We start from the raw sequence: 23,001 nt of genomic DNA, 5'->3' as shown, positions 1-23,001 counted from the left end.
TGGAAAATCAGATCCTCGAGGCATTAATTTAGGATTGTTACCTGCTTTGTTGCTCTGGTGAAGATAGTTCAAACCCAGGGATTTGCAAATGAAACTTTAATTAGAAAATTTTAGTGTCTATTTTCTTAAAGGAGAGTGTAACACACTTAAAGGGCAGTACAAGAGCTGTTGGTTGGAGAACATAAAAGCACTTTCTTCATTTTATTAATACTCTTTATTCATGAGTGCAACCCAATTATCTTTAGCATTTCTCACACATTACCTTTAAGGTGATGAATTTCAATAAGAAATTTCTTTAACTTTGTAGAGCAAAGGAGCAATTCCTGCTGTGGGCAGGTGAAAACAAGAGAAGTCATGGAACTGGGGAAGGATTGAAGCTGTGTGTGTCTGTCTGGGGAGGGATGTGGGCCTGGATGCTGAGTTAAACCAAAGGATGGAACATCAGCAAACGCTCCTGCACTTTGTCTGAAATAAAGCAAAACAACCTTGGGTTCTCACAGAGCCTTCACTGCCCTCAAGTTCAACATTAATTGTTCCTCATCTGCTTGAGCTTCAGGCAGCAGGAAAATTCTGAATTGGTCCATTTGTTCTGACTGAGAACAGCCTCTTGAAAGCTGATGGAATTATTTTGAAGAAGCTGAAACAAAACCTGTTGGCTCATCTGACTGGTTAATATCTGGCTGAACATTAGAACTGGAAAGAAAGAAAGGAATTTTGGAAGACATTATGGCTTAATGATATGCATGTCTGGAGTTCTGTGCTAATATATTAAGTCCTAAATGACTTAAAACAAAATTTGCTAGGTATGAAGCAGTAGAGCTTGTCATTAAAATCTGAAGTGTTGTTTCAGGATGATTATATTTTATTATTAATGGTATAACAGGCTGTAACTTTCAGAGGAGAAACACCTGAAGGGTCTTCTACAGCCCTTCCCTTTTAGATTTCAGCTTGATTTTTACAGCTGCTGTAGTTATGGCAGGAATTGAGTAGGAAATTAATGAAATCTGAGTTGGATTTTTATCCCTCTTGCTGAATCTGCTGGAATAATCTGCTGAAATGCTCCTTAGTGCAGGTAATCCATTCTTGGATTATGGTGAGGGTTCCTGGGATGCTGTTCTGGTCGCAGATCTTTCTTACAGTGCACAAGCTTTGGGTCAGGCTTTTCCCTCCCCTGTGAGCACTTCCCTGGCACAAGGGAGCTACAGGAACACTCAGCTTTGGGGAAAATAAGTTTTTTGAGAGCTGGCTTCTATCACAAGTGAAATGATAAAGACAGGAGCACAGGAGGACGGGAAACACCTCAGTTCTTTTCATCTTTTTCCTGTGAGCATCATTTTAGTCATCCAGGAACAAAACAGAGTAACCCAGAGCATTTAGCAATCCTAATATTGCAAATTAAGAACTGGAGCCTGCCCAGCAGATCTGCAGCCTGTTCCTCAGGGCTTTGCTGGGTGTTGTGCCATGGCTGGGACTCAGGGAGGAGGGGAAAGCCCCACTGCCACCAAAACAAAAACTTCACCGAAGGGATTCAACACTTTTAGTAAAATGGGCTGGAATATCTTCATTTTGCCATGCAGAAACTGGATTGCATTTAGGAAATATGACTTTTATATCAGCCCTTTATCAGTTTTAACTTCAACACGTGGCTAATAATTTATTACTTGTAGAAGTAAAAACTGGGAATGTGCTGTACTTCTTCTTCTCCTTGACCTTTTAGGTTTTCATCATTATTTATAGGTTACTGCAATGTATTAAAATAATTTTCTGAACCAAAAAAGAGGGAGAAAATCTTTCATGGGGAAAAAAAAAAAAAAAACAGAAGGGACTTGCTGAGTGTAATTTCTGTCAGCAGATGTGCCTAATTGATCAAAATAACTGCACAACAGTGTTTGGGTGTGTTTGAAATAAAATTGTTGACCACTGCAAGTTTTAAATAGTTCTGCTATAATTAATTCATGGCATATGCAGTCCAGTCCTTGAATTCTTTTACAATTTGCTCCTAAAATAAAACACTGTTCCTTCAATGAATTTGTGGCTTAATCAACCTGGTAACTTTATGTTATGAATGCTACTGGCTGGATGCAAAGACAGGTGAAAAGCAAATTTCAGAAGTTCTAATAGTAGATTGAAGTAATAAAATACAGAATCTATGAAATTAAAGGAAGTTAATTACTGAGATAATAACATGTCCATCTTATGTAATGTTTCTGTCCCAGAGGAACTGGTGGAAGTCACAGAGGAGAAACAGCTGGGGGAGAGCTGGGAGGTACCAAGGCTGCACAGAAACTGGAACAGGCTGCAGAACCCCTGAGGAAAGGAGAGTTAGGTCAGAACAAAGGTCTCAACCCCTCAGTGGGATTTCAACATCACAGAAAATTTGCATTTAGCCCCTGATCAAAAGCCATTCTCTGTGGTTTGGGTCCAGCTCAGACCAGGTGGGAGGGTCCTGTGCTGTGCTCTCACAGGACTCCCACAGGCTGGGCTGCAGAGCGGGATAAATTCCTGATTTCCCCCAAAAAGCAGCAGGGTTGGGGTTTTTGCAGGCTCCTACAACACCAGGAGGTGTTGCTGTGCCAGAGCAGCAATCAGAAGCTTCAAGAGAGGTGCAGTGAGGTGAGGGCAGCACAATGCAGCTCCCCCGGGTGATGGGTGCTGCTGTTCCTCTGCTGTTTCTAGGATGGAGGTCCAGGGAAAAGGCTTTGAAGTCAGGGAATCCGGGTGCCAGGCAGCTCAACTGCTCTTTTAATTAAATCTGGTTAGGAAATGATTCGATCTTGGCAACAACAGTGTCTGCTAATTGTAACTGCTTGTTCTGAATGTGTTACTCACTTGAGTTACACCAGCACTAAATGTTCCTCCTAACATATTTTTCCCTCCCCTGTAACACGATGAATCATGCAGGACTTATTTTCTGTGAGAGCTGGTGCAGCCCAGACCCAGTTATTAGAGGAGAATTAAGTTAAAATCAGAAATTGGAGTGATGGTCCAAATTCAGCTGGACATGCAAACACTCAGCTCCCTGTCAAGCACTGGTGCTTTGTTTGTTTGTTTGAACTCTGTGATTCAGCACATTCTTGGGTTGTGTTTTGGAACTTACTCAGGGTTAAAGCACATTCTTGGGTTGTATTTTGGAACTTACACAGGGTTAAACACCAGACTGAGTCAGGGTTTGGATTTCTGTCACTGTCCACAGTCCCAGCTACATCACAGAACCTGTTGGACATGGAGCTGTTACAAGCACTTGAGCAGTAAAACCCCCAATATTTCACCAAATATCTACATTTTTATAGCCATGTGCTGGGCTAAACTTATGTGCAACCATGTTGAACTAACTCCTGATCTATTAAGGAAATTGTTACTTGGAAAAAGCAAATCAGCTGCCCTTCCTGATTGTTTGTGTCTCCAAAGTGTGTGTCAGTGGGAGAAGTGGTTTTTTAAAAGCTGCATCAATTCTGCATCAGGATTTGTGTCCCAGCAGCCACCAGTGATCAAGAGCAAGCACTGGATTTGGCATTGCCAGGCCAGAGGGGCCAGAGAAATGCAGGTGGCATCACGATACACAGGACCCTGGAGAGGTTTGCTTCATAGTCCAGACCAGGATTTTTTCTTATTTATCATCTCACTGGACCTACTGTAGAGAATTGCCAGCCAAAGAAAAACTAAAAATTTGTGAAAAATAAAAAAATCAGATGGACGTGTGCATAAAGAGGACCCTGGAGAGGTTTGCTTCATAGTCCAGACCAGGATTTTTTCTTATTTATCATCTTACTGGACCTACTGTAGAGAATTTCCAGCCAAAGAAAAAATAAAAATTTGTGAAAAATAAAAAATCAGATGGACGTGTGCATAAACCATCAGAAATTGCATATTTAATGGGGCAAATGTAAATGCCTGTCATCTAAAGTCAACTTGTTCCTCTTGTTGGAACATCCCCGTGAATAATCCGCTGCAGTTTCTCTGGTTTGAATCATCAGGTCAATAGCGAGATAAACCCAAGAGATTAATTCCAGTCACGCCATCCCAGTGGTGCCAACAACTGTGCTTTTCTCCACTTCAGCTGTGCAGGAGGGAGGCGAGCAGCTCAGCTCCCAGATGCCTGCAGGAAGCTGCAGAGCTCTGCAGGTGGCTGGGGCTGGGTGTCCAGCTGGGACACGGGGCAGTGCCTGCAGGTGTCCCCAGGCTCCCAGTGTCCCCAGGCTGGGCAGGAGGGGACATGCTCATCCACTGAGCTTTGCCCCATCACAAGGACAGGGGGACCTTGGCAAGATTGAAGAAATGGAGTCATGAAAGCTGGAAATCTGATTAAAAACTAATTTAGGCCTTGATTAATCTCAGTGCTTAAATACATTCCCAAAAGTCAGCGTGTCAGAGCCCTGTGGGGATCAGGAGGGCTCTCACTGTGGGTGGCAGGGGCCATGAACACACAGGTGTGTGACCTGCATGGAACCCCCTGAGCACCTTCACACCATTAAAGGGTCACATTGTACAAAACCATCCATTCTGTCCTTAAAGGAGATTGCTGACCTCTGCATGTTGATTCCTTCTGGCTGTACATCAGTATCCCAAAAAAGGCATCTTCCATTTCCATCAGAAAATCACTCCCACTGCCTCTCTGGTAATCATTCCCCTAATTCTTTACTATTTATAGCTTTGGATTCTTCTTAGCTATCATCACATTTTCAAGAAGTCTGTTTTTTATCTTTCTTCCAGAGAAACCATCACCATTCAACAAAAAAATATAACACCAAGGCTGTTTGATATGGTCAGTAAGCTTGGGCTTTTTTTTTTATTCCTCATTTTTATTTTAAATAATTATATGAAAAAGAAGTTTGAAGACTTTTGCTGTCTAGTGTGATATGTTTACAGTCTGCAGACCACAACTGCATTTCAAGCAAATGCTCTTGCAAACAGTATGTGTTTTATGCAAAGCAGTGCAATTTGTTAGGTACAGATTGATCATCTGGCTACAGGCAAACTTTGAAAGCTGTCACATACAGTGGTTTTATTTTAAGCTTGTTACTGGCTTTAAATACAGAATTTGGATTTGTGTCTGTATGCCTGGTGGATGAGCTGTGGATAACCAGACTGGTGTGTAGCCCTGAAAGAATGTGTCCTAACGCCTGGCTCAGGATATTCATTGCAAGAACACTGGAAACTCAAAGGCAAATAAAATCACAAGTGTGTTTGTGCCAACAGAAGCTGGTTTGTTTGTCACTCATTCAGCGTTAGGTATTCAGCAAGATGCATGAGTGGTAGAGACAAAGTTTATTCTTAGTAGTCATAGAGAAGAATGAGCACTCATCACTGAATAAACTCTGACTTTTTTACATTCTCCCAGCCTCCAGCTCCACGGAGATTTTTTGGAGCTGGCTCTGTTGGGTTGGGTGCTGCTTATACCTATGCCAGGAGAGAGGACAGCACTGTAACCTGTGTTGTTGCTTTGCTTTGTGGATTTTGCTGACGCACACGTGCACATTTCTGTCAGTGGTTTTGGGAATGGCCCGGGCCAGGCCCAGGTCCCTGTGTAGAAGTGTTTGATGGGCAATACCAGGCTGCTTTGCTTTGTGGATTTTGCTGACGCACACGTGCACATTTCTGTCAGTGGTTTGGGAATGGCCCGGGCCAGGCCCAGTTCCCTGTGTAGAAGTGTTTGATGGGCAGTACCAGGCTCAGTTCCCCATGTAGATGTGTTTGATAGTGTCTCCAGGCTCAGTTCCATGTGTAGATGTGTTTTATGGGGTTTCCAGGCCCAGGTCCCCATGTCGGTGTGTTTGATGGTGTCTCCAGGCCCAGACCCCTGTGTAGATGTGTTTGATGGGGGAGGCCTGGACCAGCTGCCCATGTAGATGTATTTGATGGGGTCTCCAGGCCCAGTTCCCTGTGTAGAAGTGTTTGATGGGGTCTCCAGGCCCAGTTCCCCATGTAGAAATATTTGATGGGGTTTCCAGGCCCAGGGCCCCATGTAGATGTGTTTGATGGTGTCTCCAGGCTCAGTTCCATGTGTAGATGTGTTTGATGGTGTCTCCAGGCCCAGGCCCCTGTGTAGATGTGTTTGATGGGGGAGGCCTGGACCAGCTGCCCATGTAGATGTATTTGATGGGGTCTCCAGGCCCAGGTCCCTGTGTAAAAGTGTTTGATGGTGTCTCCAGGCTCAATTCCCTGTGTGGATGTGTTTGATGGTGTCTCTAGGCTCAGTTCCCTGTGTAGACGTATTCAATATGGTCTCCAGGCCCAGTTCCCTGGGTAGGAGTGTTTGATGGGGTCTCCAGGCCCAGTTCCCCATGTAGAAATATTTGATGGGGTCTCCAGGCCCAGTTCCCTGTGTGGAAGTGTTTGATGGTGTCTCCAGGCCCAGTTCCCTGTGTAGAAGTGTTTGATGGTGTCTCCAGGCTCAGTTCCCCGTGTGGATGTGTTTGATGGGGTCTCCAAGCTCAGTTCCCCGTGTAGATGTATTTGATGGGGGAGGCCTGCCCCTCCAGGATCAGGCTGTCCGTCTCGTTGAAGGTGTCGCTCTCCCCAGAGCGGTTTGCACTCTTGGCTCGGTTCAGCCGCGACTGCAGCCGCTCGTGCTCCTTGCGCAGCTCGGAGTAGGAGTGGGAGAAGGTGTGGAATATCGAGGTTGCGGGGAAGGACATGATGAGGATCCCGCTGAGGATGCTGCTCAGAGCCACCATCTGGCCCGGCACGCTCCGCGGCACCATGTCCCCGTAGCCCACCGTGGTCATGGAGATGATGGCCCACCAATACGAGGCGGGGATGCTGGTGAATTCCAGCACCCTGCCCGACTCGTTCTCGGCCAGGTACACCAGCGGGGAGAAGAGGGTGACGGCCACGCACAGGAAGAGCAGCAGCAGCCCGAATTCCCGCGTGCACTTGCGCACGGTGAGGCCCAGGGTCTGCAGGCCCAGGGAGTGGCGGGCAAGGCGCATGACGTACAGGATCCTCAAGGCACGTAAAACCCGTAGCACCAAGCCCACCTTCTCCAGGTACGTGTTGCTGCTCGGCCTGTCCTCCTCCTCGCTGGAGTCGTCCTCGGAGAAGATGAGGGAGGCGTAGTAAGGGGAAATGGCCAAGAAGTCAATGATGTTCAGGGGTCCTTTGAAGAACTGACACTTGCTCCTGGCCTGGATGAAGCGGAGGCAGAACTCCAGGGAGAACCAAGCCACGCAGATGGTCTCGATGACGAAGATGTAATAGCACTTCTGGGAACACTCACCCTGCCACAAAACAGAGAGGGAAATAAACAAAAAGAACAGTCTGTGAACCAGCATCCAAAAACGCTGAGGGAGAAGCAATATGGATCTGCCTGAGTCACTGGTAGCAGAGATAAACAAACCCCAGCTCTCAGGTAGTGTGGCAGCTGTCCTTCAGTTCCACAGAGAATATTGAGCACACAAAATAGCTGAACAAACAGCTCATTTGCCTCATTGGTCGTGGTCATGCCTCTTTGGTCAGGTAGGCCATGAGGAAATTGAGGCCTACCTGCCTCATTTTACCCTGTTGCTTCTTCCAACCTACTGGAATTAAACCCACCTATGTATAAAGTCCTGGCGTGCAGGCTGTAAGTCCTGAATGCTTCAGACAGGTAGAAAAATTATAAAAGAAAGGCCTCATAAAATCAGGCCTGCCCTATTAAATTAATAGCTGGCCTGACACTTCTTCTAAAGGCAGCTAAGTACTTTGCAGGTTCTCATGTGAAAACGTCTTGAAAATGAGAGTTCGTTTACACAACAATCTATTTCTAGGGCGAAACACAAATACACCTGTATAAACAATAAGATCTGTCCCATGAGAATCAGTGAAAAAAATATGCAAACAATTCAAGAATAGAGAGATTTGATGGACAGGTTAAATACCTTTTACTAGCCAATAGAGTAATTGGCAAGAAAGTTATCAACAAATTAAAGTTGCCCATGAGGTCTGTAAAAACTGTATAAAATTAGTTGTGTGAATAAAAAAATTGGCTTTTCCCACATGAAGAAAACTGGGTCATGGCAGACTTTTTACAACACTCAATATTTCCCACTTTCTGCTGCACTTGGGAGTAACAAGTCTTTTTGTGATACAGAATTGGCCAGTAGAGGTTCCTCCTCAGGAGTGTGTTTACCCTGCCCAACCCTCAGAACAATTTAGCTCTGTAGCACCATTTGGGGATTTTTTCTTTCTGCACAGTAAGCTGCCAAGTCCATATTTTACCCCTAAAATGTAACACCACAGGAGCTGATGAAGGCCTGGCTGATGAAGGCCAGGGCTCTGCATGCAGGGTCAGGCTGTGGCTCCATTTGCAGTCAGGGCTGGAGCACATTGATGTTTGCAGAGCTGCTGACTGGGCTTGATGAGATTGCCTGCAATCAGCAGTTGTGCTGTGCAGTGCTCACTCTTTCTGAGCCCTGAATTATTTGTACAGTGCAGCCTGGACTCTGCACAAACCTGCTTCTGGTCACTCCAGTGATGGGACCTCTGAATTATTCATTGTTCCCATCAAGATTTACTTAATTTTTTGTTAGCTGGGCTGAATTTCCGGTACATCTGTTATTTATTTGCCTTTAGACATTTGCAGGTGACAATGCTCTCAGATCATCATGGGGTTTTCCCTACTCCTTCCTTAGAAAATAGAAGAAAAGAAATTTTGTTTAACCTGGTTAAACCTTCCTGGTTTGTTAAACTTGGTAGGTTTAACCATTAAGATGTAACCTGTCTTTTGAACTGAGCATGAAATTTCAAAGTGTAGCAATGTAGAGACTGTTTGAGAGATTTTTAATTCTTGCCACCCTCAGTAACTTCAGTATTCCCTATGGAAATTTATATTTACTTAGTGAAGGCAATTTATGCTGTCAGCATAATGAGAACATGCTCATTGCCTTCACATTGGGAGATGGATTTCATCCCAAGAGTTTGCATGTGAATGTTTTATATATTAGGAACATTTGTATATATTATGGAATGCACCTGACTTGATTTATGTAGACTATCCCTCTTTAATGTCAGTCTCCTCAAACATTCTTCATCCTTTTGAATATCTTGCTCAAAAGCAGCAAATACTGAAATAAGAGGTGGTGGGGGAGGAAATATCAAGCACCAAAGCCAATTTCTGTTTCTCCCAGTAGTTTTGAGGATTTTTACAGCTCAGTGTTTTATGTTGCTCTCAGAACTGTTGTCCAAAGAACAGGCAGAACACACTGACTTCAAAGCTCTGTTCTCACCAAAATACCGATGCCCCCGTGTCAGTGGGAGACTTCAACTTTTTTTACCACTACATTCTCATTAGTTATTTTCACTACAGCCCAAATACTCTGATCCATGCAAGCCTTTTTTTGCCTAAATGTCAGATAAAGAAATCTCTGTGCCACGACAACTTCTGTACACTTCCTCTTTCTGAACAAACCAGACATATTTGGATATTCTAGTGCTCAGCACCTGCTAACACAAACCCCAGCAAACTCTCTCCCTTGACCTCACCATTTACTAGAGTAGAATTCTGGGCTTTTGTTTCCAGATTTTTGAGTCAAATTTTCACTGAGCTCCTTCTCCTCCTGCTGCAGTTTTGCTCATGGTGGAGTGGGAGCTCTAAAAGCTCCAAGCTGGGGTGGTGCTGACTGTGAGCAAGAGGGGAAGATGAGGTTTTATTTAGAACTGACCACAGCATATTTTCGGAGGGCTTTTTCAACCGAACCATCTTACATCAATCTGTACTCAACCTGTCACTGACTTTGATGGGAGAACAGTTATGACAGGCCCAGCAGTGAGTATGTAACTCTTTATACTTTTTATTCATCCTGCAGATTTACTTTTCAACAATGCACGAATTTATCAGGATTTATGGAACTTGCTTCCAGCAGAAATTCTACAACCTATGATATAAATGTAATAAAATGAGTGCCTGGTATTGATCTTCTCTATGAAATGAGCATTTGGCTCAGCAATGAACGAAACAATATTTTGTGTGTAAAGAGATATATACTGAGCCTGGTGTCTGAAATATTGAGTGGTTTCTTAGATTTATAAACTATCTCAAAGAAGCAAAGGAGTTGTTTCAAGCTCTTCTACCACCAGAGACAGTCAAAGATTCAAGCTTCCTTTGGTTATCCCCCTCTGGTGTATAAGAGAGTGGCTTATTTTCCATGTTCTCTTATGTGCTGGAGTTTATGGTGTTACAGTGAGATGGCTCATTTTAGTATATTTCTGTTAAATTCTCTTTAAACAGTAAAAAAAAGCAGGTTCATAATAAAATAGAAGCAGAGCAGTACTGAGTCCAGTTAACCCAGTTCCCTCAACAGCCAGAGGAAAGAGGTGCCCAGGGAACTCTCCTGGCTTCTGTTTTCCCCTCACAGAATCCCAGAATGGTTTGGGTAGAAGGGAACTTAAACCCATTTTAAACCCTTAAACCAGATTGCTCCAAAGCCTGTCCAGCCTGGCCTTGGATACTTCCAGGGATGGAACAGCAAAAAAGCAATTTATTCACTAATTGTGAATTCCAGCTAAATGAGCTTGAGATATGTGCCACTCACAAGATAAAAAGCGATAAATTTCTCAGCCTCTCAGTTTGCCAGGAAACATTAATTAAAGTGTAATGACATCAAGGATAACAAACAGAATCAGATCCCAGGGTTATGCAGCACTAGCCTAACTTACAACAGGTATAAATCTCATCTAGTGAAAATAATATCTTTACATGCATCAATAATTTTAGTTATGCCCAGGGAGACTGAATCAGAATTTCCCCTGCAGAATATATCTCTCATCTATCCATGCTGGTTTCCAGATGCTGCTCACTTTTATTTATGTAGACAAGGAAAAACTTTATTATTATTAAATAACTGTAGGACACCACCAAGGAACTCCTCTTGTTCCTTCAGGGTCTGCTCTGTGCTGATCATTTGTGTCATACCTGTCTGCCCTCTAAGACAACTGACAATTAAAATATGCTTTGGAAAACTTGTTCTGAATCATTACCTGATCCACCAATGAGTTTCCTGCAGCCAGAGATTTACCTCAATACCTTTTGCAGTGGGTATTTACCCTTTATTCCCTCTTAATCTGAAGTCCAATGAGGAAAGAAATCCTGTTATTCCCATTATAGTGGAGTGCAGTGCTGCAGCTGTGTGAGGATAAAATTGGATAGGTACCAACTTTCTGCCCTGGGTGTGATTGACTCTAAGTGGAAGTTTATTGGCAGCAGTCTGAGCCTGTTCTCTGCATTGTGTAATTTGGGCTTTCCCACAATCTACAAACAGGTCTAGGAGGTAAAACAAACAAAACTACAGCATTTCCTGTGATCTCCTTCCTGTGCTTGCCAGGGAGCTCTGCTCAGGGTGGTGTCAGTGATTCCAAGTGTTTCTTGATGATCTATTCCCAAGTTAAATATCAAATGATCTATTGTATCAAATGATCTATTCCCAAATTAAATAGCAAAAGTTCCTCCAATGCTTGTGGAACACTTTGCTAATAAGCACAGCTTGATCAGTACCTGGATTATTTCAGAATCATGTCATATTTCCAGAGCTTTGGAGTGGAAATCAATATGTACCTCAGCACAAGGTATATGTGTTGCTTACACGGCACACTTATGAGAAAGGAATCTCATTTTATTTATGAAGCCAAGCTGATAAAAGTCCTTTAACCCAGCTAGAAGTCATAACAGAACCCCTGTATGCAAACACTGTTATTCCCAGGGCATGTTTATGGGAACCAGCTGGCTCATCATCATGATCAAACAAATGAGCAATGGGCTGAAAGGATCTGAGCCCTGCGAGCTGCAGCACTGATGGCTCCGAGGAAAGGCTGCCCTGTGCTCAGTGACCCACACCCAATGGAGCAGAACCAGGCAGGGAAACAGCTCAGAGAGCACATGCTCCATCCTATTGGAGTCCTAGAGGAGCTTCCCTGAAGAGGACCTGCACCTTCTCATCCCTCTGCAGTGGAGGGACAGGCTGCCAGGATGTCACCGTTCACACCAGGAGCGCGCTGGCTCCGTGGCTGATGCAAGGTCATGGTTCACATCTGCTAAATTTATCCTGGCAGGGGCAGGTTTTGTTTGGCACAGCCAAGCTGCTGCTCAGATCCTTCCTGTGATGCACACACTGCTCTGCGGACAGAGGCCAGTGTCCACCAGAGAGGCAGCAGATGGGATCAGCCTGTCCTGCAGCTCCCGACCTGCCTTCTGCCAGCCTGTGCTGTCCAGCACTTATCCCAGCAGGACTGCTCTTCCTGCAGCCTGGCCCTTTGGCCAAAATCAGCCAGCCCTCTAGGTGCAGGATTTAGAAGAAAAACCAGCAGGAATTTCCCTCTCTAAGCCCAAGGTTGCCATTTCCTGAGTGGGGGCTGTTTTCCAGCTTTTTGCATTTCTCACACCTGGGCAGTGTATCCTGGTCTAAAGCTTCTCCCTGAGCAATTTCCTCTGTGTGAAAAACACAAACTAATGGGATGGTAGAAAACAAGCTTTGGTTCTTCCCACAGACCCAAGGCAGTGGGAATACAGAGGAGGCTGAAGTCTGGAGAAGGGTTAGGAAGGAGCAGAGGCAGAGCAAGACCTGGGCATAGGGAACTGAGCTACCCAGCTGGCTCCAAGCTGTTCTTATCCTGTTGGCAGCAGGAAATGAGCAGATACAGGGCAGAAATCCCTTTTGGCTGTGAAGTGGTTAGGAAATGTGGTGCCAGTGTGTGTTCCCTGCATACCTGAGCTCTGGGATCCAGCTGCAGTGCTGCAGGTAGTGCTGAATCACTGCGGCCGCATTGACGCTGTTATTTGAATAATTAAACCACGCTCTGCTGAATCAAATGATGGGGAGGGAGAGCTTGAAAACCCTGTGTTATGGATCACATCAGCACTTGGATTTATGGTTTCAGCCTGGTGCAATAAAATCAGAAGGTTACAGCCTGCTGAGAAAGAGACTCTAACCTGATTTAGGGAATGATGAGCTTGTTAAAGCAGTGCTGTGTATTCTGAGAACACAATGAGTTCCCACTTGTTCTACTTGATGGGAAAGAAGCCTGGACTTAGGAAAACAATTACTAGAACTACAGCATTTGAGGAAACTGAACTTATATTGGTATTGTATTAATGTAGACATTAGAAAAAACAGAGAAAGAAATTAATGCTCTGTGTCCAACAAATAATTATCCCCTCTGGGGCAGAACAGTACCTAAAATAAAATGCTAAAATTAACTTTTAAACTTTAGTCTGCAGACACAGGTAGAGTCAATCTGAAGAATCTGCTTTTGATTTAAACCTGTTGGTGACTCCAAAGTGTTGGTGTTAGCAGAAAGCTGTGAAAGAGTAAACTTTTTCTTGTTTTTCTAGTAAGGAATCTAACAGACAATTTTGTAACTGTGCAGAGCAGTTCAGTCAAAATTACAAGGAATTTATCTGAACTTGAGAGAATGACCTTCAACTGACAGTTTTGCTGTTGGTCAAAGCATTTTGCCTGTCACAGTTTCTTTGTTTCTTTTCTCACTGCATTGCAAATCCTTTGGAGCAGAAATTCCTTCTTATTGTAACTCAGGAGCGCAGGGCTGAGAACACAATGAGTTCCCACTTGTTCTACTTGATGGGAAAGAAGCCTGGACTTAGGAAAACAATTACTAGAACTACAGCATTTGAGGAAACTGAACTTATATTGGTATTGTATTAATGTAGACATTAGAAAAAACAGAGAAAGAAATTAATGCTCTGTGTCCAACAAATAATTATCCCCTCTGGGGCAGAACAGTACCTAAAATAAAATGCTAAAATTAACTTTTAAACTTTAGTCTGCAGACACAGGTAGAGTCAATCTGAAGAATCTGCTTTTGATTTAAACCTGTTGGTGACTCCAAAGTGTTGGTGTTAGCAGAAAGCTGTGAAAGAGTAAACTTTTTCTTGTTTTTCTAGTAAGGAATCTAACAGACAATTTTGTAACTGTGCAGAGCAGTTCAGTCAAAATTACAAGGAATTTATCTGAACTTGAGAGAATGACCTTAAACTGACAGTTTTGCTGTTGGTCAAAGCATTTTGCCTGTCACAGTTTCTTTGTTTCTTTTCTCACTGCATTGCAAATCCTTTGGAGCAGAAATTCCTTCTTATTGTAACTCAGGAGCGCAGGGGGTCCCAAGATGGTTAAATCTGTTTTAAGGGGAGATACTGGTGCTAGTGAGAGGTGCTGACACTGTGAGAAGGAGCTTGGGGGATAAATTAGTTTCAAACAGAGTTTTCCAGAGATGGAATGCCTCCATGAAAGGCAACATCCATCTTCCCAAAGAAGGCATTTACTAAACACTCACCTGCCAGGCAAGGACAGTGAACAGGCTTTTGTAACTATTGCAGCCCTGAAAGCAGCAGGTGGGGAAAGAAATCCTGACTCCCAGCGAGGGACACGTGCTGGCACACTGCACAGCTGTTGGTGCAGTGCTCAGTGCAGAACAGCTGGAACAGCTGGAACAGCTGGGGGTCCCCCAGGATGGCGTGCAAAGCTCAGAGCCTGAGCGCTGCTGGGACTCAGCCAAGAGGGGATGAACATAAGGCAAACTATTAATGTCTAATTGTGCTTCCTGAGCACTGGACACTGGCTTTGGGAAGCCAGGCAGGATCCATTCCCTGCCTGGAGGGTCAGAGTTTGTGCAGACACTGATTTTGGGCAGCCTGAGGGTGAGCTGGGGCACAGATGGTCAGCACTGAGCACCCCCTCTGTGCCCCTTTGGCTCTGCAGAGCAGAGCTTCAGTAAAATCAATTTTATCAGATAACAGACATAACATAACAGACTCAGTGCTGAATTGGGCAGCTCTGGGTGTGGATGCCTGGGAAATGGTCACTGATATTGTGGGACTCTGAAATCAGGGTCTTCATGTGACAGTGCAATTTCAAGGTCAAAGCTCCCAGTGTTTCTGGCCTCAAAAAAACGCAGATCCCATAAAGCAATCATTCATAAATATATATCAAAATGTCCCAGGCTTCAATATTCTGATTTCTGTTGTTTAATTGCTTTTTATTTAACCTTTCTTCAATCATTATTAATTTAACTAATTCAGTCAGTGAAGCACATAAATAGCTGGGTTTCACTGTGCCGAGTACACCCAGACCAGGAGGGTTTTGGTGCTCCAGTGAAGCACATTTTCCTACTTTCCTTGCTAATCAAAATGGTCAGAAAAAAAATCAGAATTGCACTGGATGCTTGGACAATTTAAGAGAGGGATTGTCTGCAGAAAGTGACCTGATAAGAACCCAGAATAAAGTGCTTGAGCAGATGCAATAAAGCCAAAGCACGTCCAGCTTTATTTTGTTCCAAGTAATTTCAAGTCATATGTTTATAGCAGTATATTTATAGATAGGCATGTACACATATGCCTTTATAGTATTAAACTTTAAATGAACATTACATTTTCTTTCTCTTCACAGTAAGGCAAATAAATTGGGTTTTTCCCCCTGTAAAGTAAAATTATTCCAGTTTTAAAGAAAAACTGTTTCTATTTATAGATAGGCATGTACACATATGCCTTTATAGTATTAAACTTTAAATGAACATTACATTTTCTTTCTCTTCACAGTAAGGCAAATAAATTGGTTTTTCCCCCTGTAAAGTAAAATTATTCCTGTTTTAAAGAAAACCTGGTTTTGGCAGTTTCCCCCAGTGTGCAAGCTAAATATTCTTTAGTATCATACAGAAAGCTTCAGCAACATTGAATATTAAAAAACTAATCAGGGCCTCCAGAATAATGGTGTAGAATATAAAAAATAATTTTAAAGTGGTTAGATTTGTTAAATACTGGGTTCTCCTCACCTGTTCTGTGTTCTGGATTCTAAGTGGAACCAGAGACAAGAAACTTACTCTTTTAAAAGGAACTTGATTTTCACATAATCAAATTATCCCAGGAAAAGATGCTTTTAAAAAATGAGTATTCTGTGTTTCAGGATAAAACCTTCACATGAAACAACAGTGGTTGCAGCTTATGATGATTTTGTTTCATTAGGTCCTATAAAACACCTGAAGCAATTCCAAGCTTCTCAAGGTCAGCTAAGAGCAAACACAAGAATTAGTAGTAACAAGGTCAGGGAATGGAAATATCTGGGGGTTTTCTCCCCCCTGAATTTAATTTGCTGCCTTGAAGGACAGACCTTGCTGTAGCCTTTCTGCTGAGTCACTTCTCCAGAGGATGCCAATTTTAGGGACTCATTAAATAGAATATCTCATCCCAAGGAAAGTCCCAAGAGTACTTCAAAGTGTTCTCCCTCTCCAGGCCCCTCTGCAGTGGTTTTATCCCAGAGTTTTCTGGTGTAATGATGTTTTTTTCCCTTTGGGTTGGATGTGCTGAGCAGTGGCTGTTTCAGTGACCCCTCTTAGATCCTGATTGTAACTCTTATATGGGATTGGGACTTTTGGGGGGCTCTGATGGGACTTCTGTCCTGTCTCTAGTGGGATGATCTGAATTTCTTCATTATATGGTAAGTATTACCATATAATGATAACGCTGGTGAATTTTGTCACTTCAGCTTTCCTACCCTGTCTCCAGTTCCAATTTGCAGTTCTCTCAGCCTGCCTGTTCAGATCAATAACAGATTTCCTCACCTCTAAATATGTCCTTTTTTTTCTGTCTCTACATGCCTTCATTACTGCACATTGATGATATTAAATCTGTGTTTTACCAAAGACAGTTTGAGCTCCATAAAGAACTGATACAAATATCATGGACGAGGATATATTGCTATTAGAGAATGTTGTAATTCTGTCATTTTATTCCTAACTAACATAACCTTGTTACTAATGACTCCTCTCTCCTCAGCCTCACAAATAATAAAACCTTTTGTATATTTATTTCATGGTCAGACTCAAACTTGAGCTCACCAGAGCTGTTCCTTTGCTACTCCACATTTTTGCTGAACTTTTTGCTCACCCTTCACCTGGGACTGTTCTCTGGGTTGGCATTCACATCATGTCCATGTATAACATAAACTTACAGAAATGTTTGCCCACATCTGGGTGGGTTTTTGTGTATGAGGAGGTTCCTAAATGGTATTTGGCACATTCTGGAGTGTGTCAGTTATAACAACTCCTCCTTTATTTCGCTGTCATTGCATCCCCGAGTCCAGGCTCCCCCTCCACCCCCTCTGCTGCCCCTGGCGCTGGCTCCTTCCCTCCCCTCTGGTTGCCAGGGTGACTGGGTTTCCCTGATGCAGATGCTCTCTCCTGGCTCCCTGCCATCCCTCTCCCGGAGACAGACCCGGGTTTTCACTTTCCCTCGCATGCTGAGGACTCCTGGCTGCTCTTCTGCCTGCTCTTTGCTCCCTTCTGAGCAGACCTGGCTCAGCAGCTGCCCAAAGGACCAGGGCTCTGCTGTGCCTGCAGGGTGGGATCAGCAGCTCTGAGCCAAGTGAGCCAAGTGGAAGGCACCTTGCATTATTTTTCCTTTTTTTTTTCCTTTTTTTTTTGACTCTGATCCTTCTTGAGCTGGAGTCCAGCCAGTTTTCACTCTCTCAATGTGGCTGTGGTGAGGAGGAGCAGGACCCTAGAGTGGTACATATGCAGCAGAGGTAAAGCCTTTTTTGTCTGTTTTTCAGAATGGGTCATATGGATAAATTCAATTTCCAGTGTTAGTGAGACTGGAAAATGGATCCTTGCAGTACTTTTAAGGATATTTACCTCAGAGCTTTTGCCAAGCTTTAACTCAGAATTGACTAAACCTCAAAACAGAGCATCTTTGAATTCAGGTGTGGAATTTCGGGTTGTTCAGAAACTTTGTGAAGGAATTTGAGTGTTTTCTGTCACTGAGCAAACAGATATCGAATCATCTTTGTGTTCAGCCCTAAAAGCAAAAATTTCAGGTCCTGCATGCCTGTTTCAGGTTGCTGGTAAATGTGGCCCCACCTTGGAATCTGAGGTCAGTTCTGAGTTAGAAATCAACTGCGAGTTGATTTTGCGAAGTATGACTCAGCTGCAGCCAAGAAATCCTAATTTTAGTCAATTAACTTCATGGAGATATTTGTCCAGCTCTAGTTAAATTGCTCTTTTGAGATTCCAGTAAGGAAATTATATTTGTTGCAGACTAAGAATTTAGGGATGGAAATTTAGGGATGCCAAAACTGCTTGTTAGTAGTTCAGATTCTCTGCTTTTCCACAAGGCAAGAGTATTTTGTCTCATATATTTCCCTATGTTTCCTAACATCACATAATTCATAGAAAGGGACTTTTAATACTCTGTATTCTGGGGCAGAATGACAAAGTGCATTAGGCTGGTGCTGTAAGTGTAAATTACAGAATGTTTACAAATATTTGGACAAATGTGGTCCTTTCCTCAAGTTCATCCTTCATCCTCTCCCCTGCACTTTCAGTCCATCTTTTGAGCTTGTTTCAATGCAGTTTGCTTGTTTTGAAAGTACTGATATATATGCAAATCTCTAAGTAGTAATGTCATCCTTGTTTTATAGGAAATCCAGGAACAGCAGCTTCACTGCAGCTCCCAGACACACTTATAACCCTCAGCATGCTTTTCTTTCTAATTTAGTAATTTATTTTTTAAACACACAACCCCTTACATCCAGCAGAGCTCTGCTCATATGCTGGGTCTTTTGCATGGGACTTATTTATCAAAGCTTTTTGTGCAGTGGTTGGGAAATGAAGATAAAAAGCATTGAGCCATTTCCATTAACAAAGTTAGTGGGAAGCACTTGCTGGAGCAGAGTTTGTAATGTTTGTACATCGAGCTGGAAGAAGGATGTTCTATATTTAAAGTACTTCCTTGGAAGAAGCATTGGAACAGTGTTAACAGCTTTTCCTGTGAAAACAGTTTTTCCTTTTTTCAGCCAAAAAGGAATAGAATAGCTGGGGAAGGCTGCAAGAGCACCAGGCTTATTCCTGACAGGTTGGAGCCTTCCTTAGCAAATGGAAGTTAATATTCAAGGGGTTAAAAAGGAATAGGGAATTATCTTAAATTTCAGCCTCCTGTGCAGTCCTCAGCACTATCCAAAGACATCAAATATCAGGATGTATTTTAACCATGACAAGGCTGCTTTGACCAGTGAAATAAATACAGATTTTTGTCTTGTGCACACCAGGCTGTGCTGTAAATGTAAAAATTACTTTATTCATCAATATGTGACACTCTGAGGAGAGTCTTGTCTTACAGCAGGGGGTGGGACAGGGGGTTTATTTGACACAGATTTCCTCAGCACTTTTGGAAGGGCAATCTGCAAATGAAGTGCAGGATTCATTACAGAGATTAGTCAAGGTTATTTGATGAATTTGGACATTACCACATCTGAAATAACTTTGGATTCTTATTTTTCCTCTGGTCTATTATTACAAAAATAAATCTTTTAAATGTTAAAATATTTACAGCAATGTTATAGAGAAGATCTTTTATGTGTGGTACAGGCTTGATTTACTTGCCCTGAATTAATGTGGATGAGTTCTTTGAGAAGGGTTTAAAGGTAGTTAGCAGTTCAGATAGTGCTTGGTATTGCTCCTACAAAATGTACATATATATGGGGCAAATACAGAATTCTCTTCGCATGGAATGATGATTTTTTTGGAGGCACAGCTTTTATGTATCAGTATGTGCAAAAATACTTCATCTGCCTCTCATCCTTCAATCTTTATCCAACTACTGAAATGTAACATATAAAAATTAATGAATATTTCTCCCTCTTTAAGCATCTGAAAGTTTTATCACAAGGGAAGATGCACAGCTGTTTTAAAAGTAAAGACGTCAGAGGAAAATATTTCTGTAGCTGATGTGTCCAGGGAAGAGATTGCCTGTAAATAGAGAGTGAAGCACCTTGAAAACTCCACTATGTCAGTTTGAGAGTCAGTGCTAACAAGTTAATCTTACACTGGCAGCTGCTTCTCAAGAAGGAAAAACCACCCTATATTGGGGAGCTGAAATATTGCTCTGTCCAAAACTTTCTTGTATTCTAGCTAAAAATCAGTATATTTGTTCCCATTATCCTTAACATGGTATCACTTGAAAATGATAGAACTAATTGGAGCCATAGCTGCATTTTCTGTCCCAGAGTGTGCCATTAGTTCTGGGGTGAGAGCAGTTAAGAAGGACTGACTTACCCTGTCTTCTTCAGCTCTTAAATCTGGCATTGTGCTCACACAAAGGCTGACAGCCGTGGTGGCCACAAAGAGGATGGAGAGACAAGCAAAGACTTTGCCTGGCAGTCCTGACTGGGGATTTTCCACCATATCTCTGAGTCTGTTCATGAACTGCCCAAATCTGGTTTTCTCATCCAAGACACACGAAGCTTCCTTGCTCCTCCGGAGCTCCTCTTCTTTGCGGATCTCGGCCAGCTCCTGCAGCTTCTGGAAGAGTTTCCGAAAGCAGCAGTTCTCCAGGTTGGATTCCTCAATGCCCCAGTACCTCAGCTCCTCCTGGAAAGACAAGGCACACATGTCTCTCAAGAGCATCAGCTTCCCTGCTGCTAGGAAGCTGACAATCATCCCGAAAGCGTTGGGGTTCCTGTCGAAGAAGAACTCGTGGGTGTCCTCATCGTAATCGTCACACAGCTGGATGATTTCTTCATAGCTGCTGCAAAGCTTTAGTTTGCTCAGTCTGGTCAGGGGAAACTCGTCCAAAGTACTCCAAGGCAGCAGGTACTTGATGCCCCCAACGTTGATCATGATCTCTGTCTTCAGATCGACTGCAGACACTTGGTCAGGGCGGTAAATCCTCCTGGCTCTCTGGTAATGGACCCCCTTGACAGAAGGGGTTTCCACGCAGATGGGAAGGAAGTGGCTCAAGGAATTGCAGGAGTTGTAGCTAATGTTGCTATAGTCTTGGTCACTGCCTCTGGAGAGAATAGGCATCTCTAAGAGTTCTCACCGGGACATCCAGAACGGCATCAGAGCAGGGGGATCTGTCAGCCCGAGAACAGGGAGGAGGAGAAAACATAGCAGAGGTTACGGCGAGAGAAAAGGTGTCTCCAGCCACTTTCCTCAATCAGGAAATCAATGAGTGCCTGTTTGGTAAGTAAAAGTCACCTCTGTGCCTCCTCCTGAAGCCTGCAGCCCGTGAATGAGCTTTGCTTTGCTGCCTCATTGGTTGTCTGGCAACACAGGCACGGAGCAGAGCTCCAGCCTCATTCATAATTATCACCGGGGCTCGGCTGCCTGCAAATCCACACGGGAACACCTCGGGCTCTTCTCCGAGCAGGTTGGGCACCGTTAGATGTTATTTTATCCTTATTTTCCGGTCGTTGTCGCTTCGCTTTCTTGTTTCTATAAACCCCTAACCACGGGCTAACTTAACTAAGCTGCTTAATAGTTATTAGCGGCAGAGTGGTCAATTACCTGCCATCAGCTGGATGCGAAGTTCTAATGCCTTTAACCGGACTGCTCAGATCGAGATTCCTCTGCTCTCGCTGCAAGCCCGTTCTGCCTCTCGGGGGGGTTGCAAGGATTAGCTGGGAGAGGTTTAAAAATGCCTTAAATTCTGTCTAAATGATGACTGCTCTGATCAACCCCACCTCGTGCCAAATTACTGAGGAGTTAGAGGGGAACCTTTGCCCACCGCGGAGAAAACTTTGTTATAAGCAGGCAGAAAGTGTTTTCTCACCTCGGAGAATTTAAACACTCCCCTTCTCCTTTCAGGGACAAAACCCTGGTTTTACCCGTAGTCTCTAGAGATTAAAAACCCCCTTTTTTACCCTAAATCAGCCAAGTGCAGACTGCAAGGAAAGTTTCCCGAAGTGACTTACCGGCGGAGCGGGGCTGCCCCCAGGTGATGCTCACCTGCCGCGCACGGCAGCAGCTCCCGGGGGCATCGTCCGCCTTGGGTTACATGGAAAATCCCTGGAGCACTCCGCAGCTCTCTCCTCTTCCTCCTTCTCCTCTTTCCTGCAAGGGGAAAGCAGCCGTGTGTGTTGATGTAACATATGTTGTGCTAAGGGATCCTCCCAAAGGTGTCCTGAGCCGCAGCTCCTTCCTCTCCTGGGCTTTCCTGGTGGGAGATGCTGAAGGAGAGCTGGTGGATCCCTGTCCCTCCCCTCTTTCCTGCCCTCTCCCTGTCCCTCCTCTCTTTCCCCCGGGACTGTCGATGTGGTCCTGGAAGAGGAGGGGAGAGGGAAGGGGGAAGGGCTTAGGAATAATCTCTCCAGCATCCCTCCGTGCATCCAGCAGGCAGCAGGCAGCAACTGGGGAAGAACATGGAGTACAAGTCCCCGGCTAATGAGGTTTGATAATCAGTAAATTCTGGCAAATCTACTTAATAAAACAATTTCAGTGTCTATTAACTCCTTCCATCATAGTCATGCTACAGTCGCTTGGTCTGGAGAAACCACTTCAGTTTCTCAGCAGCAGTTTCCATGACCTGCACCCCTCCCAAACGGGGATTTGCTCTTTAATATCCCTAGATGGAAAGGGGAATTTGTAGGGTTCATGGATGCTGTGCCTCAGCATTCCTTTGGCTGTTTGGGAAGTGCTTTCCTTCCATAAAAGAAAGGACCTCTGGTTTGTAAAGCAGAGGTCTCTTCTCCAGACCTGCAGTGCTTTTCCAACAGCCAAGAACTTTTTCCTTAGCTCTTTACAGATGATGGGAAATCAAACCTTATCATTATCTCTTATCAAACCTTATCATTATGCTCTGCTCATGCATGGCTGTAGGGGGCTGGGCTTGCTGTAATGCCTTTGGGTTCTGCAGCTGGAGTGGCACAGATTTCACACAAATTCTCTTTGCTTTCACACAAATTCTGTTGGCTTGACCTCAGTCAGAGGGTCCAAGAAAGCTGGGTCAGGTTCTGTGGACAGGTACCCCTGTGGGGCTCCCCAGAAAGCCTTGGCTCGTGGCTGGAGACCCTGAGGTGAATCTGTGGGGTCTAAATGCCACACTGGGAGCATGAAGGTCACCAGGAGAAGTGGGATGGGGACAAAGTGCAGGTGCTCCTCACCCCTGTGAGGTGTGAGGCGCTGCTGCAGCCCCGAGCTGCTGCTCCTCAGCTTTTATCAGCGCTGAGCACGGCTGTGGCACAGCCTAGGACAGGAAAACTTTGCTAATTGGGCTTTTGGGGCACATCTCTCCAGGCCCACGAGGTA

The 23,001-nt window shown here is 44.0% G+C and overlaps 1 protein-coding gene across 1 annotated transcript; it reads right to left on the bottom strand.

The window, feature by feature from the left end:
• Positions 1-6,326: 6,326 nt before the first annotated feature.
• KCNG4 (potassium voltage-gated channel modifier subfamily G member 4) lies at positions 6,327-21,942 on the bottom strand. The gene is made up of 3 exons (XM_039721354.1): positions 21,669-21,942; positions 20,029-20,828; positions 6,327-7,217 (listed from the first exon to the last, which is right to left on the bottom strand). Exons 2-3 carry the CDS (start codon positions 20,776-20,778, stop codon positions 6,432-6,434), a joined length of 1,536 nt encoding a protein of 511 aa, XP_039577288.1. The 5' UTR covers positions 20,779-20,828; positions 21,669-21,942; the 3' UTR covers positions 6,327-6,431.
• Positions 21,943-23,001: the final 1,059 nt, after the last annotated feature.

Source organism: Passer montanus, unplaced genomic scaffold, assembly GCF_014805655.1.
Source record: "Passer montanus isolate IOZ18808 unplaced genomic scaffold, ASM1480565v1 scaffold45, whole genome shotgun sequence".
In the NCBI taxonomy this organism is placed as follows: Eukaryota; Metazoa; Chordata; class Aves; order Passeriformes; family Passeridae; genus Passer; species Passer montanus.
Note: the sequence above shows the minus strand (reverse complement) of the source record. Positions and strands in the feature narration are given on the sequence as shown.

Coding starts and splice junctions, on each gene's coding strand:
- KCNG4 (XM_039721354.1), bottom strand. CDS start 20,778: ATGCCTATTCTCTCCAGAGGCAGTGACCAAGACTATAGCAACATTAGC. Junction 7,218..20,028: donor TAAGAGCTGAAGAAGACAGG/GTAAGTCAGTCC, acceptor GTTTTGTGGCAG/GGTGAGTGTTCCCAGAAGTG.